The sequence below is a fragment of the Pelodiscus sinensis genome, chromosome 26, assembly GCF_052426305.1.
Source record: "Pelodiscus sinensis isolate ZL-2025 chromosome 26, ASM5242630v1, whole genome shotgun sequence".
Classification (NCBI taxonomy): domain Eukaryota; kingdom Metazoa; phylum Chordata; order Testudines; family Trionychidae; genus Pelodiscus; species Pelodiscus sinensis.
Window position 1 is genome coordinate 15652178 of NC_143077.1, and position 16418 is coordinate 15668595.

General features: G+C 56.7%; 1 protein-coding gene across 3 annotated transcripts in view; it reads left to right on the forward strand.

Moving 5' to 3' along the window:
• Positions 1-16418, forward strand: part of PTPRU (protein tyrosine phosphatase receptor type U) — a 270209-nt gene that overhangs the window by 57004 nt on the left and 196787 nt on the right. The window contains exon 2 of one of the 3 annotated variants that reach the window (XM_089773413.1): positions 13589-13688. The exons of the other annotated variants lie outside the window; for them this stretch is intronic. Within the exon in view, the coding sequence (XP_089629539.1) occupies positions 13658-13688 (31 nt within the window). The 5' untranslated portion in view covers positions 13589-13657. The remainder of the gene's footprint in view (positions 1-13588; positions 13689-16418) is intronic. 3 annotated transcript variants of the gene reach the window in all.

Here is a 16418-nt window from a genome sequence, read left to right on the forward strand (position 1 = left end):
TGACTCCGAGCTGACCCCTTTCCAGGCTGCCTATTCAGCACCCGCAGGGGCTGCTCCGGGGTGCCTCCAGCTGTGTGCCTCAAGGGGCCAGGAGCAGGTAACCCACTGCCCACCTTCTCGCCTGGGCTCTCTAATCTTCCCTGGCCCGGTCAGGTGGGTCTGGGAAGGTCGGTCCTTGGCTGAAGCACAGAGCAGGGCTCCAGGAGGCCCAGGGTCTCTTCCTGGCTCTTCCATTGTTGTCCGGTGGTGACCTGCGAGAGCCTTAGCAGGGCGGTGCTGCAGCAGGACCCTGATTGGACTTTGTCTGCGTTGTGGTAGCACCCAACCAGAGAGGGTCCCATTGTGTTCGGGGCTGAACAATCCCAACAACGGGGACTGGCCAGCCCAGAGCGTCGGCGTCGGGCTGGGAGAGGACAAGCTGCCCAGGGCGCACCCTGGCCAGGAGAGTAGCAGCGGGGTGCCCACTGCCTGGCACCGTGGAGGGCTCTGCAGACACCCAACCCTCTGCGGTGTGACTGGGTCTCGTCTTTGTTAGCGGGTGTTCTCTGGAGGGGCCATGTTCAGTGAGTGGATCCCTTCTTCTGAGTGCCAGTCCTGCTGGGGCAGGGAGAGGACGTTTACATCCCCAGGCCATGGGGCCGCTGGAAAGCGCCTGTCATGTTGGAGTGTCAACTGAAGCAGATGCAAGTGCTTCCTCCTGGGATGTATTGCAGCTGCCAGAAATAGAACAGGAGCCAGCCCCGCAGGCAAGAGGAGCAGCCAGGCTGCTCCCACATCCTTCTGTAGGACACCCTGGACTCAGCGGGGTAGGACTAGGTCCTCCCACAGATGGGAGACTGCCGGAGAGGAGCCAGACTTGTTACAGTAGCACTTAGCTGGCCTCGCTGTGTCAGGAGCTGTACAAACAGAGTAAGAGGCCCTCAATACCCTAAAGGGTTCACGAAATACAGGACTATGTAGCACTTTAAAGACTAACAAGATGGTTTATTGGATGATGAGCTTTCGTGGGCCAGATGATTTGTCTTTTTCATATGTGTTCACTTTTTTTTTTTAATTGTATCCTTTGGTATATATGGTTGTGACTATTTTCTTCCACTATTTGATCTGAGGAAGTGGGTCTGGCCCACGAAAGCTCATCATCTAATAAACCATCTTGTTAGTCTTTAAAGTGCTACATAGTCCTGTATTTTGTTTCAGCTACACCAGACTAACACGGCTACATTTCGATCACTAAAGGGTTCACCATCTCCATACACAGTATGGGAGAGAGGGTATGTCATTATCCCCGTTTGATAGTGGGGAAACTGAGGCAGGGTCACTGATTGGCCCAAGGTCACCTGACGAATCTGTGGCAGAGCTGGGGATTGAAGCTATGTTTCCTGGGTGCCGGCCCAGTGCCCTCAGCACGTGGCCCTCCTTTCCTCTTGCCAAGGTGGTGTGTGCCCTGGAGAATCAGTACTGGCCCAGTGCCTCAGCGGGGTTCTGTGGGTTGCCCCTCAGCTCAGGCAGGATGAGCCCTAGCGCTGAGTCTCGCCTGTCCGCACTTGCCAGCCAGCCCTGGGTGGCTCTTTGCGAGCCGGGGGTTGGCTGCGGTATTGCAGCCACGTGCCAGATCTGGATCTGCTGACACTTCCTCTCTGGGAGGAGGGTCAGTTGACAACCTCCCCCTGCCCCATGTGCTGCTGCTGCTGCCCAGCCAGCGTGGCAGAGCTGGCTGCCCAGCGAAGACAGGGAATGTGATCTCCATACCGTCTGGGTGCCATTAGCAGGCAGGTTTTGGCAGCCGCGCCTTTTAGGAAGGCAGGTGCTTGCAAAGGCCTATTCTAACATAGGCTGCACTACCTGCTGCCTCAGGTCTCCAGTGCCGAGGTAATTAACGAAGGTAATTAATGAAGGGTTGCATCTCTCCCCGTGTGCTGGGTTCACCTCCAGAGTGTGGTGTGGGGTGTGTCTGTGTGCAGCGTCTTCCCCGAGGGGCCTCAGGTACTTCACAAATGAGAATTCAGCTCTCCATGCGCAGGCGTTTGCCCCGTGTTATGGGGGGCTCAGGCACGCGGGAGGGAGCGACTTGCCTCAATTGTTACATAGCAGGAAATAGAACCCACGAGTCCAGGTCTCTGTCTCCCTCCCCTCCCACCCCGCCCCCACGTTCCAGCATGTCGCTGGCTTCAGGCTGCTTCAGTCCTGTCTTGCTGAAATTGGCCCTGTGGGAGTTACTCCCTGTGTCCCTAGAGGGGCCTTTGCTGAGCCCTTTCCAGCTGCTGTGCTGAACCTCTCATCTGGAGAGAATGCCCCGTCCTGTATCCCTAGCACCAGGATCCATCCCTTCTCCTTGCATGCAGCCTACACGAGACCTAGCCCCATTTCTGAGGGCAAAATGTCCCTGCTGAACGGAGCCAAGACCATTCACCTAGGAACACGCACAGGAAATACGTTTGAAATAATGATTTGAGTCCAGCTTGGGCTGCGCGAGGCAAAGGAATAGATATCGCTCTGCATGGGACCCAGAAATGAGCAGTTATGGGCAGGCTGGGGGAGGGGGAGAGCGGGTTTTTCATTTCCCACTAGCTGCACTTTAAATTAAACCATGCGGCTGAAGCAGGGGCTGACATTAAAGGTGATTGTAATTCACAGGGAGCAAGGACCCTGAAGGTATGCTCCAGTGATTGATGACAAGGGGCCCACAAATATTCTGCCGGGAGTGAGATGCAGCCCATTTTCCCAGCATATGTTTCACCGCAGCTGGCTCTTGGTCTCCTACTTTCACTTCCGCAGCCCCTAGTGCTTTCGGCACACTGAGGGCCTGATACGGGGGTGCTAGGTTCACTTGGGGAGCACTCCCTTGGGGGCTGACTTGTGCTGGTGGCAGAAGTGGGATTGACAGCTATGGTGGGGGAAGTCTCTCAGTTTATCTGTGGATTGGGGCAGCAGTGGGGGCCTCTGTGGCCTGGGGGAGTTCTTGGCCTTTCAAGGCAATGGGACCAGGTAGAGCAGGCTGCAGGGTTGGCCTCTGATCACCACTGGGAATCTGGTGTTGGTCAGGGCTATTCCAGGATCGTGCTGGCTCTGTGTGTGCATGTGTATGTGTCATGTACACACTCTGTAATCTATTGTCTGGAACCACAGCTGCTCAGCCATGTGTCATGAGCCCTGTATTGCAAGAGAGATTCTCCTTTCACTCGGGTGGCTGTAGCTTGTGATTTCAGGAGCAGGAAGGGCCTCTCTTCCATCCCCTGGGCTGTGCTGAATGGCTGCTGGGTACAGTAGCATCCTAAGAGCCCCGGCTGTGTGGGCAGTTCTGTAGTGGCTGGCGCGGAAACCAGCTGTGCTCTTGAGCCCAGCCACAGAGCTGGGATCTGCCGCTCAGAGGTGTTTTGGATTTGCCGTTGGGTTCAGGCTTGTCCTTAGCTGGCGCCCCACAGAGAACGTGAGGTGGGGGGCAGCCCCCACCCCAGACCTGAGAGTTTCATACCTGTTGCTCCACTGCTCTCGGGCCACCCTGTTTAGCAGAAAGAACCGACCTGCCCGCAGCATTTCAGTGTAGCTGCTGGCCTTTCTATGGGAGCCCCCTTCTTCCTGCCCTGCCTTGCAGAGGGAGAGCCCGTCCCAGGCCAGCCGCACTGAAATCCAGTGGCGGGAGCAGCGGGCCCTCTGATCTTTCCCACCCCTGAGCGGAATGAGTTTTGTTCCGTGCACCAGTGTGGAGCTGGTGTGCGACACTTCCCCTTCATATTGGTGCGCAGAACAAAATTCATGGGGGGGCGGGGCCCAGGGACCTGTAGCGTGGGAGGAGGCTCAGGCCTGGAGCAGAAGATTGGGGTGCAGGGCTGTGGGGGCTCCTATTAGGGAAATAGGCTATAGGGGGGGGCTGGGTTTGGGAAAAGACTGGGATGAAGGAGGGTGCTCTGGGGCTACTGCGAGGAGAGAGGACTCTCCCCAGTTGTATCTCCTCACAGCAGGGCAAGGGCTGGGGCCAGGTAGGGGTAGGGCCTCTGCAACTGGCTGGGGCAGGGCAGAGGCCTCATCCAGGCCACTGGGATCGTCTGGGGGCTGGGCCTTTAGGCCTGGGTTCATAGAACCATAGAACAGGAAGAGACCTCAGAAGGTCGTCAAGTCCAGCCCCCTGCCCTAGGCAGGACCAATCCCGACTAAATCAACCCAGCCAGGGCTTTGTCAAGCCGAGACTTAAACACCTCTAGGGATGGAGACTCCACTACTTCCCTCGGGAACCCAGCCCAGTGCTTCACCACCCTCCTAGGGAAATAGTTTTTCCTAATATCCAGGTTGGATATTAGGATTAGCGAGGGCTGGGCCACTGTGGCAAGGGCCAGGCTGGGCGGCCCCAGCTGCAGCAGGTTGGACGGCAAGCTAGCCTGGGGCCGGGGCACGCAGCCTTCCCCCAGCTTCTGAGGGTCCCTGGTCGCTCGCCTTACATGGCACTGAGCAGACAGCTCCGTGGCCATGCAGGTTACTGGGAGCATAGGTTGACAGTAGCAGACTTGACATGGAGTAGGCAGCACGTAGGTAGCATTGCCTAGAAGTTAGAAGACACAAGAAAACTGGGTTCTGTTTCTGACTATTGACTCACTGTGACTCAGTTTCCCCATCTGTAATAGGGTCTGAGGATACTTACTGGCTGCCCTGGGTTATGGCGCATGGGCACCCTCCTGCATGCAGAGGAAGCTGTGCATTCCTCAGCCTAGATGCCTCTTTGCATGGGAAGGAAAATGACGACCAAAGAGCTAATGTCGGGTCTCCATGAGGGAGAATGAGAGCAAGCGGGAGCGTGTTGGAGGAGGGGATGGGGTTGGAGCAGCTCACATGTAACTCAAGCCAGAGCAGCTCACGCTTCCGGTCCTGGATGTCCCTGTTGGCCCAAGAGAGCAGTCGTCACCTGTCTGGTGACCTTCCCTACCACTTCCGGCTGTGTAAAATGAGCTAGGACCTGGCAGCTGCCCCCGAGGGCCCAGGGGCTCCTCGCTCTTTAAAGGGCAGTGCCTGCAAAACACAACCATCCTCACAGCTCCCCAGAGCGCCCTGCTGGCGTTGCCGCTAGCGGATCTGGAGCAGGGGTGGGCAATAATTAAAAGGGAGACACTTCAGAAGTTTCTGAAGTGGTCCCCGGCCACCCCAGAAGGGGCGGGGCCTCCAGGAGAAGGGGTGGGGCCAGGAGACTTGTGTTTCCTCCCCCTCCATTGGCCTGTGGTGGGGGAGTGTGAGAAGTCTTCCTCCTCCCTCCCTCGCCCCGCTAGGCACAAAGTCTCCCTGCCCCTCATTGTCTCCTCTTGGCCCCCTGGCATTTGTCTGTCCTCCATCCTGCCCCTTGGTGCCTGCCCTGGCTCCTCCTCTCCCCTCAGAACAAGCCCCTTCCCTTCCCCTTAGTTCTCCCCCTGCCTCTTCCCTCACCTTCTGCCTTCCTGACACCTGCACCCCTCAACCCTTCTGGTCCCCTGGTGTTGGGGCTGGAGCTAGGGCTGTGGGGCTGGAGCTAGGGCTGTGATGCTATTTTTAGTGCCCTGGCCCCGGCCCCGGCCCAGGAGCAGCTACTCCATGGCCCGGTTCCAGTCCCCGCACACGAGGCAGCTGCCCACCACATGGCTGCGTCCTCGGGTGCAGCTGGGGCCATGGCTGCGTGGCTCTGCTGAGGGGGTGGGCGGGACTGAAATGCTTGGTGCACACCTGCACAGGTGCATATCTTCCAGGGAACCCGTGGAGCAGATCTCAGGGGAGGCAGATCTTTAACTGGGCTAAGAGTGGCTCTGCAGCCGAGCTCAGTGGAGAGCTCGTGTCACCGTGGGCAGGGGGACGGATTTTCTAAAGCACCTGCCAGCTCCTGTTCCCAATGGGAGCTGCGAGGCGCGGTGCTCTCTTGAAGTGGCCAGTAGCGGTGGGGGGAGAGGAGGAGCGGGAGAGGGGGGACTGAAGCCTCCTCTGCCAACGAGAGATGCAGACCCGGGGCTGATTTCTCCCCTCCGCGTCCGTTACACCCCCCAGGCTCTGTGCTTGTGACGGCAGGGTCCATGCACCCAGGCACCGAGCACGGCCGGCCCCTGGCAATGACTCCTAGGTGCGACCGCAGCACACATAACGGAGGCTGATTGCGCAGGCTGGGGAGTTCTCCCGGTGTCCAGCACGCCAGCCTGCCGTGCGGTGCCTGAGCGGCTGCACTGGAGTGCCTGGTGGGGGGCAGTGACAGGTCTCCCAGGGCAGGGCACTAACCCCACAAGCTGCATTTCAAAAAGACTCGAGTCCTGGACTGGGCTCACCTCGGGCCAGCAGTCCTGCCTGTTGAGGGCTGCAAAGCCTGAGTCGCCCCGGGCCTGTGGAGCACCCTGTGTCCAATGCTCACCCTCTGCCCCCGCAGGGCTGCTGGGAGGGAGGAGAAGGGGGAGGAGATGCCACAAGGGGTGATTGGTCCTGGTTCCTGGGTATGGGGCTCCCTGGACCCTAAAGCCAGCGGCCAGTGGCTGCAGGTGATGCTGTGGCGGGGAAGGTGAACATGGCTGGCCCACTGTTGGTCGCCCTCACGGCTCTGCCAATTCATCTCCTTCCCCCCAGCACAGCTCTGCTAATGCCCCTCGGTCCTGACCCTGAACCACGGCAGCCCCTGCTTTCCCAGTCCCCGTCCACCCATGCCTCTGCCACTTTCCCTAGCCCGACTCCTGCAGCTCCCCGCCTACTGCCTAAGTCAGGGGTTCTCAAACTGGATACCGTGAGCCCCTCTCCATTGCTGCAACCCCCCTCAGTTGCTTGCAACCCCCCTCTCCATTGCTGCAACCCCCCTCGGTTGCTCGTGACTCCCCTCCCCCCCCCCGTGGTCAGGACCCACGGTTTGAGAAATGCTGCCCTAAGTCATCTGCTGGCTTGTGACCGGCCCTCACAACCAACTGCCCCACCCGCTAGGCTCGCGCCATCCCTCCCTCTCCTTAACGGGCTTCCTGCTCGGCTGGCCTGTGCCCGTGTCCCTTCCCGGGGACAGCTCGGAGCTGGAGCAAAGTACCGGCCGTTTCCTGCCCCCTGCCCGCTGGACGTTTCTGCAGGGCTCCTCCTTTGCAGCGGGGCTGAAAGGTGCTTGGGCTGGTGGGGAGTGGATGTTTGAACAGGGACAATGAGGGAGCCAGCTCAGATCATCCAAACTCATTTCAAGTGCGGCCTCTTTGAGGGCGGTGTCTAGGCCAGGACACCTAACCTGACCTGTGCACAAGTCAGCTGCACTGAAGGGGAGGGCACGGGTGTTCTGGGACCTGCCCGTTGCTGCCTTAGACCTCATGTCAGTTAAATACCAGAGGCTGTCCACATTCGCGCTCCTGCCCCCAGGTCTCTGACTTGTCCAGGCTCAGGTGAGAGAGACCGTGTGATCCAAATGAGAGACATGTAACTAGAGTCCTGGTCAGGACCATGAATTGCTCTGTGCCTCAGTTTCCCCTCTGTAAAATTGGGCTAATTAGCTTCCCTTCTCCCACTCTCCTCTCTTCCAGTTGTGAGCCTGTTGGTGCCTCTGGAGCTACCAGATCACCTACTAGAGTGGGATCCCATTGCCCTCCTGTTAGCAACAGCGGGCAGGCCAGTGTCATCCCCCCCCAGTCACTTCACACAGGTACTGAGCCCCTCCCTCAGTAGGGTTTGGCTCATGAGGAAGTATATGGGTGGCGGCCTTGGAAGCCATGGGTGAAGCGTTCCCACCCTGGCGCTGCTGGCTCTAGGTGATTCTCAGCCTCCGTGAAAGGCCAGCGATTAAAAATTAATCAAGACTGCTAAAGGTCACCGGTGTTTGCTTTCCTGGCTGCTGCTTGCCCGCTGTGGCGGGGGCGGCGGGGATGTGCCAGAGGGACGGAAGGAGCCCAGGGCAGTGAATAGCCTCTGGGGCCTGTTCCTTGGTGAATGGTGTGTCAGATGCCCTCTGCCCTGCCCAGGCCCTGCCCTGCCGTAGTAACCAGGGCGAAGTGCTGGGTTTTGCTGAGGAGCAGCGGGGGTGGGTGGGAGCTGAGCTGAGCTCCCTGCAAAGCACTGGGAAGTCAGACTTATGACTCGCTGTCTCCTCCTCTAACCACTAGACTCCCCGCCCCTTTCCCAGAGCTGGGAATAGACCCCAGGAGTCCCGACCCTCTCCCCCTCCTGCAGTCCCCTCTCTGGCCTCTCTCCTTTACTCTGGAAGGCTGGACGCTGCTGGCTGGCTCCCCTTGAGCCCTGCCGCTGGGAGGCAGGCCCTGTGGTGTGGGCACAGCATCTTGGATAGAAAGTGCCTCCCTCTGGCGCATCTGACCCGAGCCACTCCCCTTCCGCCCGTGCAGCCAGCACCCCCGCCTGCCTTGCGCACCCCCTGCGCAGCACAAACCCATGTCAGGATAATGGAGCCTGCATTCAAATCAGCAACTGTGTCAAGGCCTTTAGTGCGGGAGACTTTTAAAGGCTGCTCAGTCAAAGACAAGAGACACCCATGGCACATTTCCCATGGTGCATTAGGTTAAACAGAAAAGGTTTAAGTGTGTAATTAACTTTCAAGTAAGAGGCCCAGAGACTAAACAGATCAAAAAGCACAAGGCAGACTCCTGGGCAGCCATCCATATTCCTGAGCGACTGTGGAGGATTTAATTAGGCTCCGTCAATTGCACTGGGTCGCTTGCTCTTTCTTTGCATTCTCCTCTTTTCTACTCCTTCGTTTCGCCCCTTTCTCCTCTGCTCTCCTCCTACTTTCTGCCCCACACCGTCATTCCTGTTCCCCCCCCCCCCCGGGTATGGAACAGCGTCCTGCTGTGTTCTCCTCTCCTTCCACCCCTTCTGCCTGGGTAAAGCTTCCCCGCACCCCTCCTGCAACTCTCTGGGCTGGCACCTGATGTCCCATTTGGTGGCGGCTGGGCTGGGCACGCCTTGTAATGCCCGTTGATGGGGGGATGGATTGGCAGGTGCCTCAGGTGGTGATCTAGCTGGGTGGTCTCAGGTGAGTCATTTCACCTTTAATTGTGCCTCGGTTTCCCCATCTACAAGGTGAGGTGGATCGTAGCTAAGGAGTTGGTTTGCTCTGAGTTTTGCATTCCCTTCTCTGTTCCTGGCCCGCCTCTCTTGGAGAGAGCCCAGGCGGCTGGGGCGCGGCTGGGGGCACTGCCGAGTAGTGAGCTCCCACTGATCTGACCTGGTGACCCTGGGACTGGTGTGAGTGACGGTGTCTGCTGGAATCTGGAACTCTGCTCACCAGTCAGTCCCTGCTGCTTCCCCTGTGTCCTTCCAGCAGGCTCAGCCTGTGGGGGAGCGTGTGAGCGCTCGTGTGTGTCTATTTCAAGCAGACCCACCGGGAGGCTGGAAAGCGAACAGCGCAGGGCTCCGGGTTTGTTGTCCCACTGGGTGTCTAGGTTAATCATGCCGTGTTCCCCAGGAACGGCTCGTTCTCGGTCACTGCCAGCCCTGCAGACTCCTGGAACCCTGAGCTGTAACATGTGGGCTGGGGGCAAATGACCGGGGTCCCACCGCGTGGAATGGGGTGGGGGTGAGCACTGTCTGGCATGCGGGGGACAGTGCATGGGTGTTGCTCAGCTTTTGCTCAGCTGTGACCCCGGGCGGCCCCAGAAAAGGGGGTTAGGTCCCCCCCATCTCACCAGAGAAAGGGGACCCCGCAGAGCCGGGTCATGCTTCCTCGGGGAGAACCCATGCTGGGGAGGTACAGGGAGGACAGAGTCTGGCTGCTTCAGGCAGGGCTCGCAGATGGAAAGAGCAGCCCAGATTTGTTTAGTCCCTGCCCCCGTAGTCACCCCAATGCTGAGGAGAGGCCTGTCCTCTGAGAGAGCCTCTTTAACCCAGTCACTTGAAGTAGCCGCTGTCCGGGCAGTGCTGAGCTGGGATCCACTGGCATGTGGCTGAGTAGCCAGCCAACTCCATGTTGTCTCCAGCTTTGCAATGAGATTCCGGCTCTGTGGCTAGGGCAGGGATCGGTCGCCCTCCTGCGTGGAGCCGGGAATGCTGCTGCTCGGCACATGGCCTGGCTTGATCCTGTCCCAGGGCGCCCTGGCACGTGCTGGCAGCGACCAGCGGCAGCCTTGGGCTTGGGTTTGCCTGGATTGTCTGCACCCTCCTGTTCCTCGGTCTGCAGGGGAGGAAGATCTTGCCTCTACTCCCTTCACCTCCTTGCCCTGCAGCTGCCACTTGCTTGGTTTTTAACTCTCCGAGTCGCCCTCACTGCTGCTGCTTTTTTGGTCGGTATTAACCCCCAGGATAGCCCTTCCCCTGAGCAACCTCCGGGGGGTACCCTGCTGTTTCGTGGGTGCACAGCCACAGTGCCACGCCAAAGCAATGCCAACCCTGTTGGGCTGCCAGCTTCCCATGCCAGCCTGTCCTGCTTATCCAGCACACTGCTGGCATAGACTTGGGCCATTGGCCCATGCAGCAGATTAATGACCTTGCGAACAGCATTGTCTTTGAAAAAGACAGTCCTGGAGCTGTGAGAGAGTCTGGAAGGGGTAAAATACAGGACTATGTAGCACTGGAAGAGGTAAGGCGCTGGCCTGGCCTGTGGGAGATGTGGCTTTAATTCCTGGCTCTGCCGCTGACCCCTTGGGCCCAGATCCTCATGTATTTAGGTGCTAACTTCTGCTGTAATCAGTAGGAAGTAGGGACCTAAATACCTTCTGAGGCTCTGGGCCTGAGCTTCATTTTCCCAGCTGGAATGGAGATGAGACTGCTGCTCTTCCTCACAGTGGTGTGGTGAAGATCAGTTCATTTGTGCGTGCCCAGCCATGCGGCCAGACAGGTGCACAGGTATCCGGGTGCACAGGTCGCTGCCTGGGAGCTGTGGCGCTGTTTGTCTGATGGTGTCTGATAGGATTGGGGTTGCACGGTGTCGTCTCCAGCTGCGTCCTTGGTGCTACCTGAACAAGGCTGCTAATAGAGCTCTTCCCGCTGCACGCCATGGCCACCAGGGGCAGGAGGCCAACACTGTTCAGGGGCTGCAGAGCGCAGCTCCCGGTGTTGCTGGGCCAGGAGCGGGTCCGCGTGGCTGCAAATCGGTGCAGCCTGCCAGGTGGCCCTGTGGTTTGAGCTGTGATGTGGGAAGCCTCGGGAGAGTTCTGGTTCAGGGCTCGCTCCACTGGGGTGAAGGGGCGGTCACGTGAGTTTGGGGTTGCTCAAGCACCATCCAAATGCAGCAGACCTTGGAGGAACAGATGCGTCATAACTCTGGGTAACAGAACCCCCTTGCCTTCCCCGTCATGTACCGGCCATCCCTGCACTGCTAGCTTCCTCATTTCACACTGGTGCTCATCCTGCCCCAACCTGGCTGCTAAACCAGGGGTCTGGATCATCCCCCCTACTGGCCCGGCAGCTTGCAGCGCTACTAGACTCCACACAAGGGGAGCTGCTCCGGGGACAGGCTTGTGTGGGAAGCGGGTGTCCTGCATTGCTAGGATAATCCCATGGGGTAGCCAGGTGCTGTGGACCAGTGGGAGTGGTTGGAATTCTGCTGGGATGGTTCGTTAGGAGCTCCAAGCTGATTTCACTGGGGCAGGTGCTCCTCCCGTGGGTGAAGGTGGGTTTCCTGCCGTATTACCCACCTGCTCCCTGGGGGCAGTGTCAGGTTGCTCTCAACAGCTGGGGAGCTTGGCTGTTGATCTGGCTAACAGGATCCGAATCATTCAGTGAGCATGGACCTGACCTGGAAATCTCATGAAAACAGCCAGAAAGAAAGGCTGCTGGCTGGGTCGTCTGTAGCTGCCTCTGGGCTGGGGTGGACGTCAGACAGTCCTTAATGACAGTGATTTGGAAGATCTGGTCAGCACCCTCAATTCTGAACCCAATGGCATCTCCCTCAAAGTGTCTGTCTGGTCACGATGTGGGGAAAGAAAAAGATCGACCTGTCACTCAACTGGTATTTTACAAAACCTCCTCCTTGCGCTGCTCGGCTCTGCTTCTGCAGCAGTGAAATCCAAACATGTGGTGTGGTTTGAGCACCGGCATTGGAGGGCCTCAGAGCATTTTATGTGAAACTGACAGGGTCTCTGGCTTGACCAGTACGTAGATGGATGTCACTGTCCCCATTGTGCAGATGAGATTTACATGGCAAGGCTGGCAATAAGACCCTGAAATGTTGCTCTTTCCCCAAAAACTGGCAAAGCAGGGATTGTTGGCCCTTCAGATCCAGGCAGATTAAAAGCCTTGACTTCTGGAAGCTCTGCCTAGCATTGAGGTTATTCAGCCTGCGAGCCTGAGCTTGGGTGCAGAAGGGAACCGAGACTGGGCTAATTCTGTCTGTTTCTCCATGGCCCAGGGAAGGCAACTTTTAAGTAGCTGGGATGCTGGGCTTCGTCTGCTTTAATCTTTATTTGTATGGGCCTTTCAGCCTTGCAGCAAGAGAGGCTCAGAGGCCAAGCCTGCTCACGGAGCAGTGAACACAGCTCCTCTGGCCCCTCTCGCCCTCAACTCTGCCGTGACCTGGGCAGAGTGGTGGCTGAGATTGGAGAGCAGGGGGGACGTTCATCAAAACGTTACCTTGACATTCTTCATGGCAGGGCCACAGAAATGCAGCCAGCTCTGGGATGGATGGAGAAGCCAGCTTTTGCACAGGTGGGGTTGGGTGGGAAAGGGGAAAATCTTATTCTTCTGTTGGAACTGTCCTGGGACTTACTGAGCATGGACCTGCAATATACCAGGGGTGCATGGTGGGGCTTGAACCTGGTGCTTTTACTAACAAAAGCACAAGCCTTTTCTGCTTGAGCTAAAGGAGGGCTACCTGAGCCATGTGTAGCAGGCTGTGGTAATGACTGGGATGAGCTATAAGAAGAGTTGGAATCATGTGCACGAAGTCAGTGCATTACACTGGCCCTAGCAAGTGCCAAGCAGGTTTTAATGGTGGCTGAATCAAGCCGGAGTGCCCCTGTGGTCTAGTAGCTTAGGTACTGGGCTGGAATCGGGAGAGCTGGGTTCTAATTCTGGCTTTTTCTCCTCTGCGGTGTGACCTTGTGGGGATTGCAGTGCTGTTTCCCTCTTTGTCTGCTGCTGTCTTTTTACAGAAGTATCAGCCCTTTGAGGGAGGGACTGTCTCTTACCATGGGCACATACAGAATCTAGTACAGAGGGGCCCTGATTTCATCTGTGCTGGCCTGTACTTGTTCCTGTAATACAAACAATTAGCTGGGGTTTTTACCACTTTCCGTTCCGGCGGCTGAGTAAGAATTAATGGCAGAGCAGGGAAGTGCAGCCGGCTCTCATGCTGTCTGACAGGGAAGCTGTTTCTAAGGCTGTGTGCACGAGTGTACAAATTTGTTGGCAATACAGCATGTCCCATCCAGCCCAGCTTCATTTCAGCTCTAGATCGGGAGAGGGAAGAGAGAGAACAGGCCCACACATAAAGAGCAATAACAATAAACCTGTCCAAGGAAGGGAGATTGATTGGCTCGGACAGCTGTGTATTAGCTGGCGAAAGATCCATTCCACATAATTGCATTTTAAGCTTCCGCTGGTGACTAACAAAAATTGTTTCATTATGGCAACATATTAGATGGGAAGACAGGCTTTCACGGGCAATTCCGTGGTCAGAGGTAAGCGGTTTCTAGGCGAGGATGTGAAGATGCTTCAATTTGGCTAATAGCGGGCTTTCTGTCTTCAGAAGCAATCGGCAGATGTGATGGTCCTCTTGGGGAGCCCAAACAAATAACCAAGCTGTGTGGAGCAAGGAATGAATGCTGCATCACATGAGGCAGGCAAAGGTGGGGAAACTGAGGCACAGAAATTCTCTTAAGGTGTCTGCAATAAAGCAGGCAGTTGAATGTTGATTTTCTGCAGTGCAGTCTGGTGCACTAACTGCACCAATCTTTCTCTCTGCATAGGTAGGATGGAAAAGTCCTGTTAACTAGTCTGACATGCTTATGGCTTTTGGGATGGGGATGTGGGCTGAGACCCAGCAGACTCGTTTCACAAAGGTCACCAACTAGTTGTAAGATGGTAACGGTGGCTGCCACTGCCCCAAACTGGCACCCTGGAGTTCAACGGCTTGGTATCCTCCTCACCAACCGGTTTCAGTTGGGCCTAAAACTACCTCCTTTTGGTAAAAGCACTGGCACTGTTCATTTCCAAAGCCAGTCGTCTCCCCCGTCCTTTGGTCGGGTCCTCTGCTTGTCAGGTAGTTTTGTGCTGGTTGCTGTTAATTTAAATGACCTTCCATGCCCAGCTTTCCTTTTGCTATAAGGCCGTAGTATCCAACCAGTCCAGAAGCAGTAGCTGCTGTAGTGGCTACTGATAGAGAGAACTAACCCCACTCAACCAGCTGAAGAGCCACATGTAGTTAGATTCTGGCATGCTGGAAACCACGGCAAGGATAAAGGAGACTAGTTCAGCCAGGACCCTGCAGGCCGTGGGTTTCCTCTGCAAACTCGGTTCTCTTTTTTTCATTTGCTTTTGGGGATTTCTTTTTCTTTTTCTTTTTTCTTTCCCTTTCCCTTTCCCTTTCCCTTTCCCTTTCCCTTTCCCTTTCTCTCACTTACTTCAAAAGCAGGGTTGCTTGGCGAGGGTCCAAAAGACTGAGATCCCTTTCCCCCAAATGCACGCAGAGTGCTGCCATCATGGGATGGGAAAATGGAGGCTTGAGGACAGCTGCTGCAATCCAATCTCAGAGCGCCTCCCACACCCCAGTTTCCTTTCAGTTAGCGTTGATTAGGGGTCACTTACTGGCATTCGGACCCAGTGGGCCTACTGCAGCCACATTGAATTCCAGGGAGAGGTGAGGGGCGTTCTCCTGCCTGCAGTCTCTGGAACTGCCCCGGCTCTGGGAGTCTGGCACCTTGGCTCTAGCTCTCGTCACAACCCGTTTTAAAATAAATGTCTTAATAAAAATCTGCCAGCGGAATGAAGCGACCCGCTGCTGCTGGCGGGGAGAAGGGCGGCCGGCTGGGCGTGCAGCGCAGCTATGCCAGGGCTCTGGTTATATGTCAGTGGTTCTTCAAATGGCCTTTTTGTGCTGCTCATGCCAATGTTCCTAACGGGTAAATGGCATCAGACTTGAACCTGGAGATGGAGAATGGCTCCAGTGTAGGGTTGCCAAAGTATCCTGAGGTCCTGTCTCTGGCAGTGACCAGCCACAGGTGTGACAGTGGTAGGAGTAAGAAGAATGCCACAGTAACATGCGTGGGGTGATCTGCCCCCACATGGGGCGAATCGTGATCTCTAGCTGAGCTGGTTTAAAGCCTGAAACACAAGGTTTAATGTCCCTTCTCGTTCCTGGATTAATCCCGATAACTTTGCGTCTGCCGCTCCCTTTTCTGAACCCCTAATGAGTGTAAAACAGGGCTGGAAATTTCAAAGAAAAGCTTCCCCTTCAACCACAGTATTTCCACTTGTAATCCCCCCTGGAATGCAGCGCTCTGCCTGTGCTTGGGGGAAGGGATTTCAGACGTCTGGACCCTCACCAAGCTTCAGTTCGTACTTGGCTCCACGAACTCGCCTCTCTCCAGCGCACTTGTATTTTATAAATGTCTGTCCTGGCTCCTACCCTTTTCCCTTCTCCCCCACACTGCGCTGGCCTTGCCTGTCTCGTCCGACACGGAGCCTGCTTTTGAGAGTGCAGGGAGGAACTCGGGGACAAGCAATGGGTGCCCCATAGCTCCCCTCAGCCTTTCTCTCTCCCCGGGGCTGCCATCCCGTCACTCGTGGCTGTGTTTGTATTCATTCTTGTCAGAAGTGCAGGCCTGCTTTGGCCTGGGCGTGCATGGAACTGCGATGAAAACGCTGCTTGCTCTTGGTCACCCTGTGGGGACATTGCTGCCTTCGCGTTAGTCCTGCTCCAGTGTGGGGTCAGGCAGGCTCTGTGCAGCGTGGCTTTTGGGTGGCACATGGAGCTGAAATGCTTGTGACTGCTGAGACTCCATGGTCCTGTAGGGAAAATCAGGGCCTGACTTAGGAATCCTGCTGCCAGGCATTTCCATTCTGCCCCATTGAGTCCCCAGCTGACCCTGGGCTCCATGCGTCAGGTTCCACGTGGCATTTCAAAGCGGCAGCGCTGCCTGGAGCCCAGGGTCTTCGGGGGAGTCCCCAGCTGACCCTGGGCTCCCCGCGGTGCTGCCACTGTGGAGCACCCCCTCCTCTTTCCCCTGCCTTGCTGCCTCTTTCTGATAGAGGCAGCAGGCGACTAGTCGACTAGCCTGTCGACTCTCTGATAAGCATTTGCTTATCGAATAGTCGACTAGTCCTTCACACCCCCTAATCTTGACCTCAAAGCACTTTGACAAGGAGCTCAAGTGCCGTTTTCCTTATGATACAAACTCAAGTGGAGACCTGCGGTCGCCTAGCCGACCAGAGCTAGGAACAGAACCCCGAGTCCTAGCCCCTAGGCCGTACTGCCGTCCCCACCCTGTGAGGGGAGATTATTTTGTTTATCTTGGATCAGTTGAGAGCGGGTTATCTAATCCAGAGGAAGCCCCTTTTGTACCACAAAGCCGTTCACA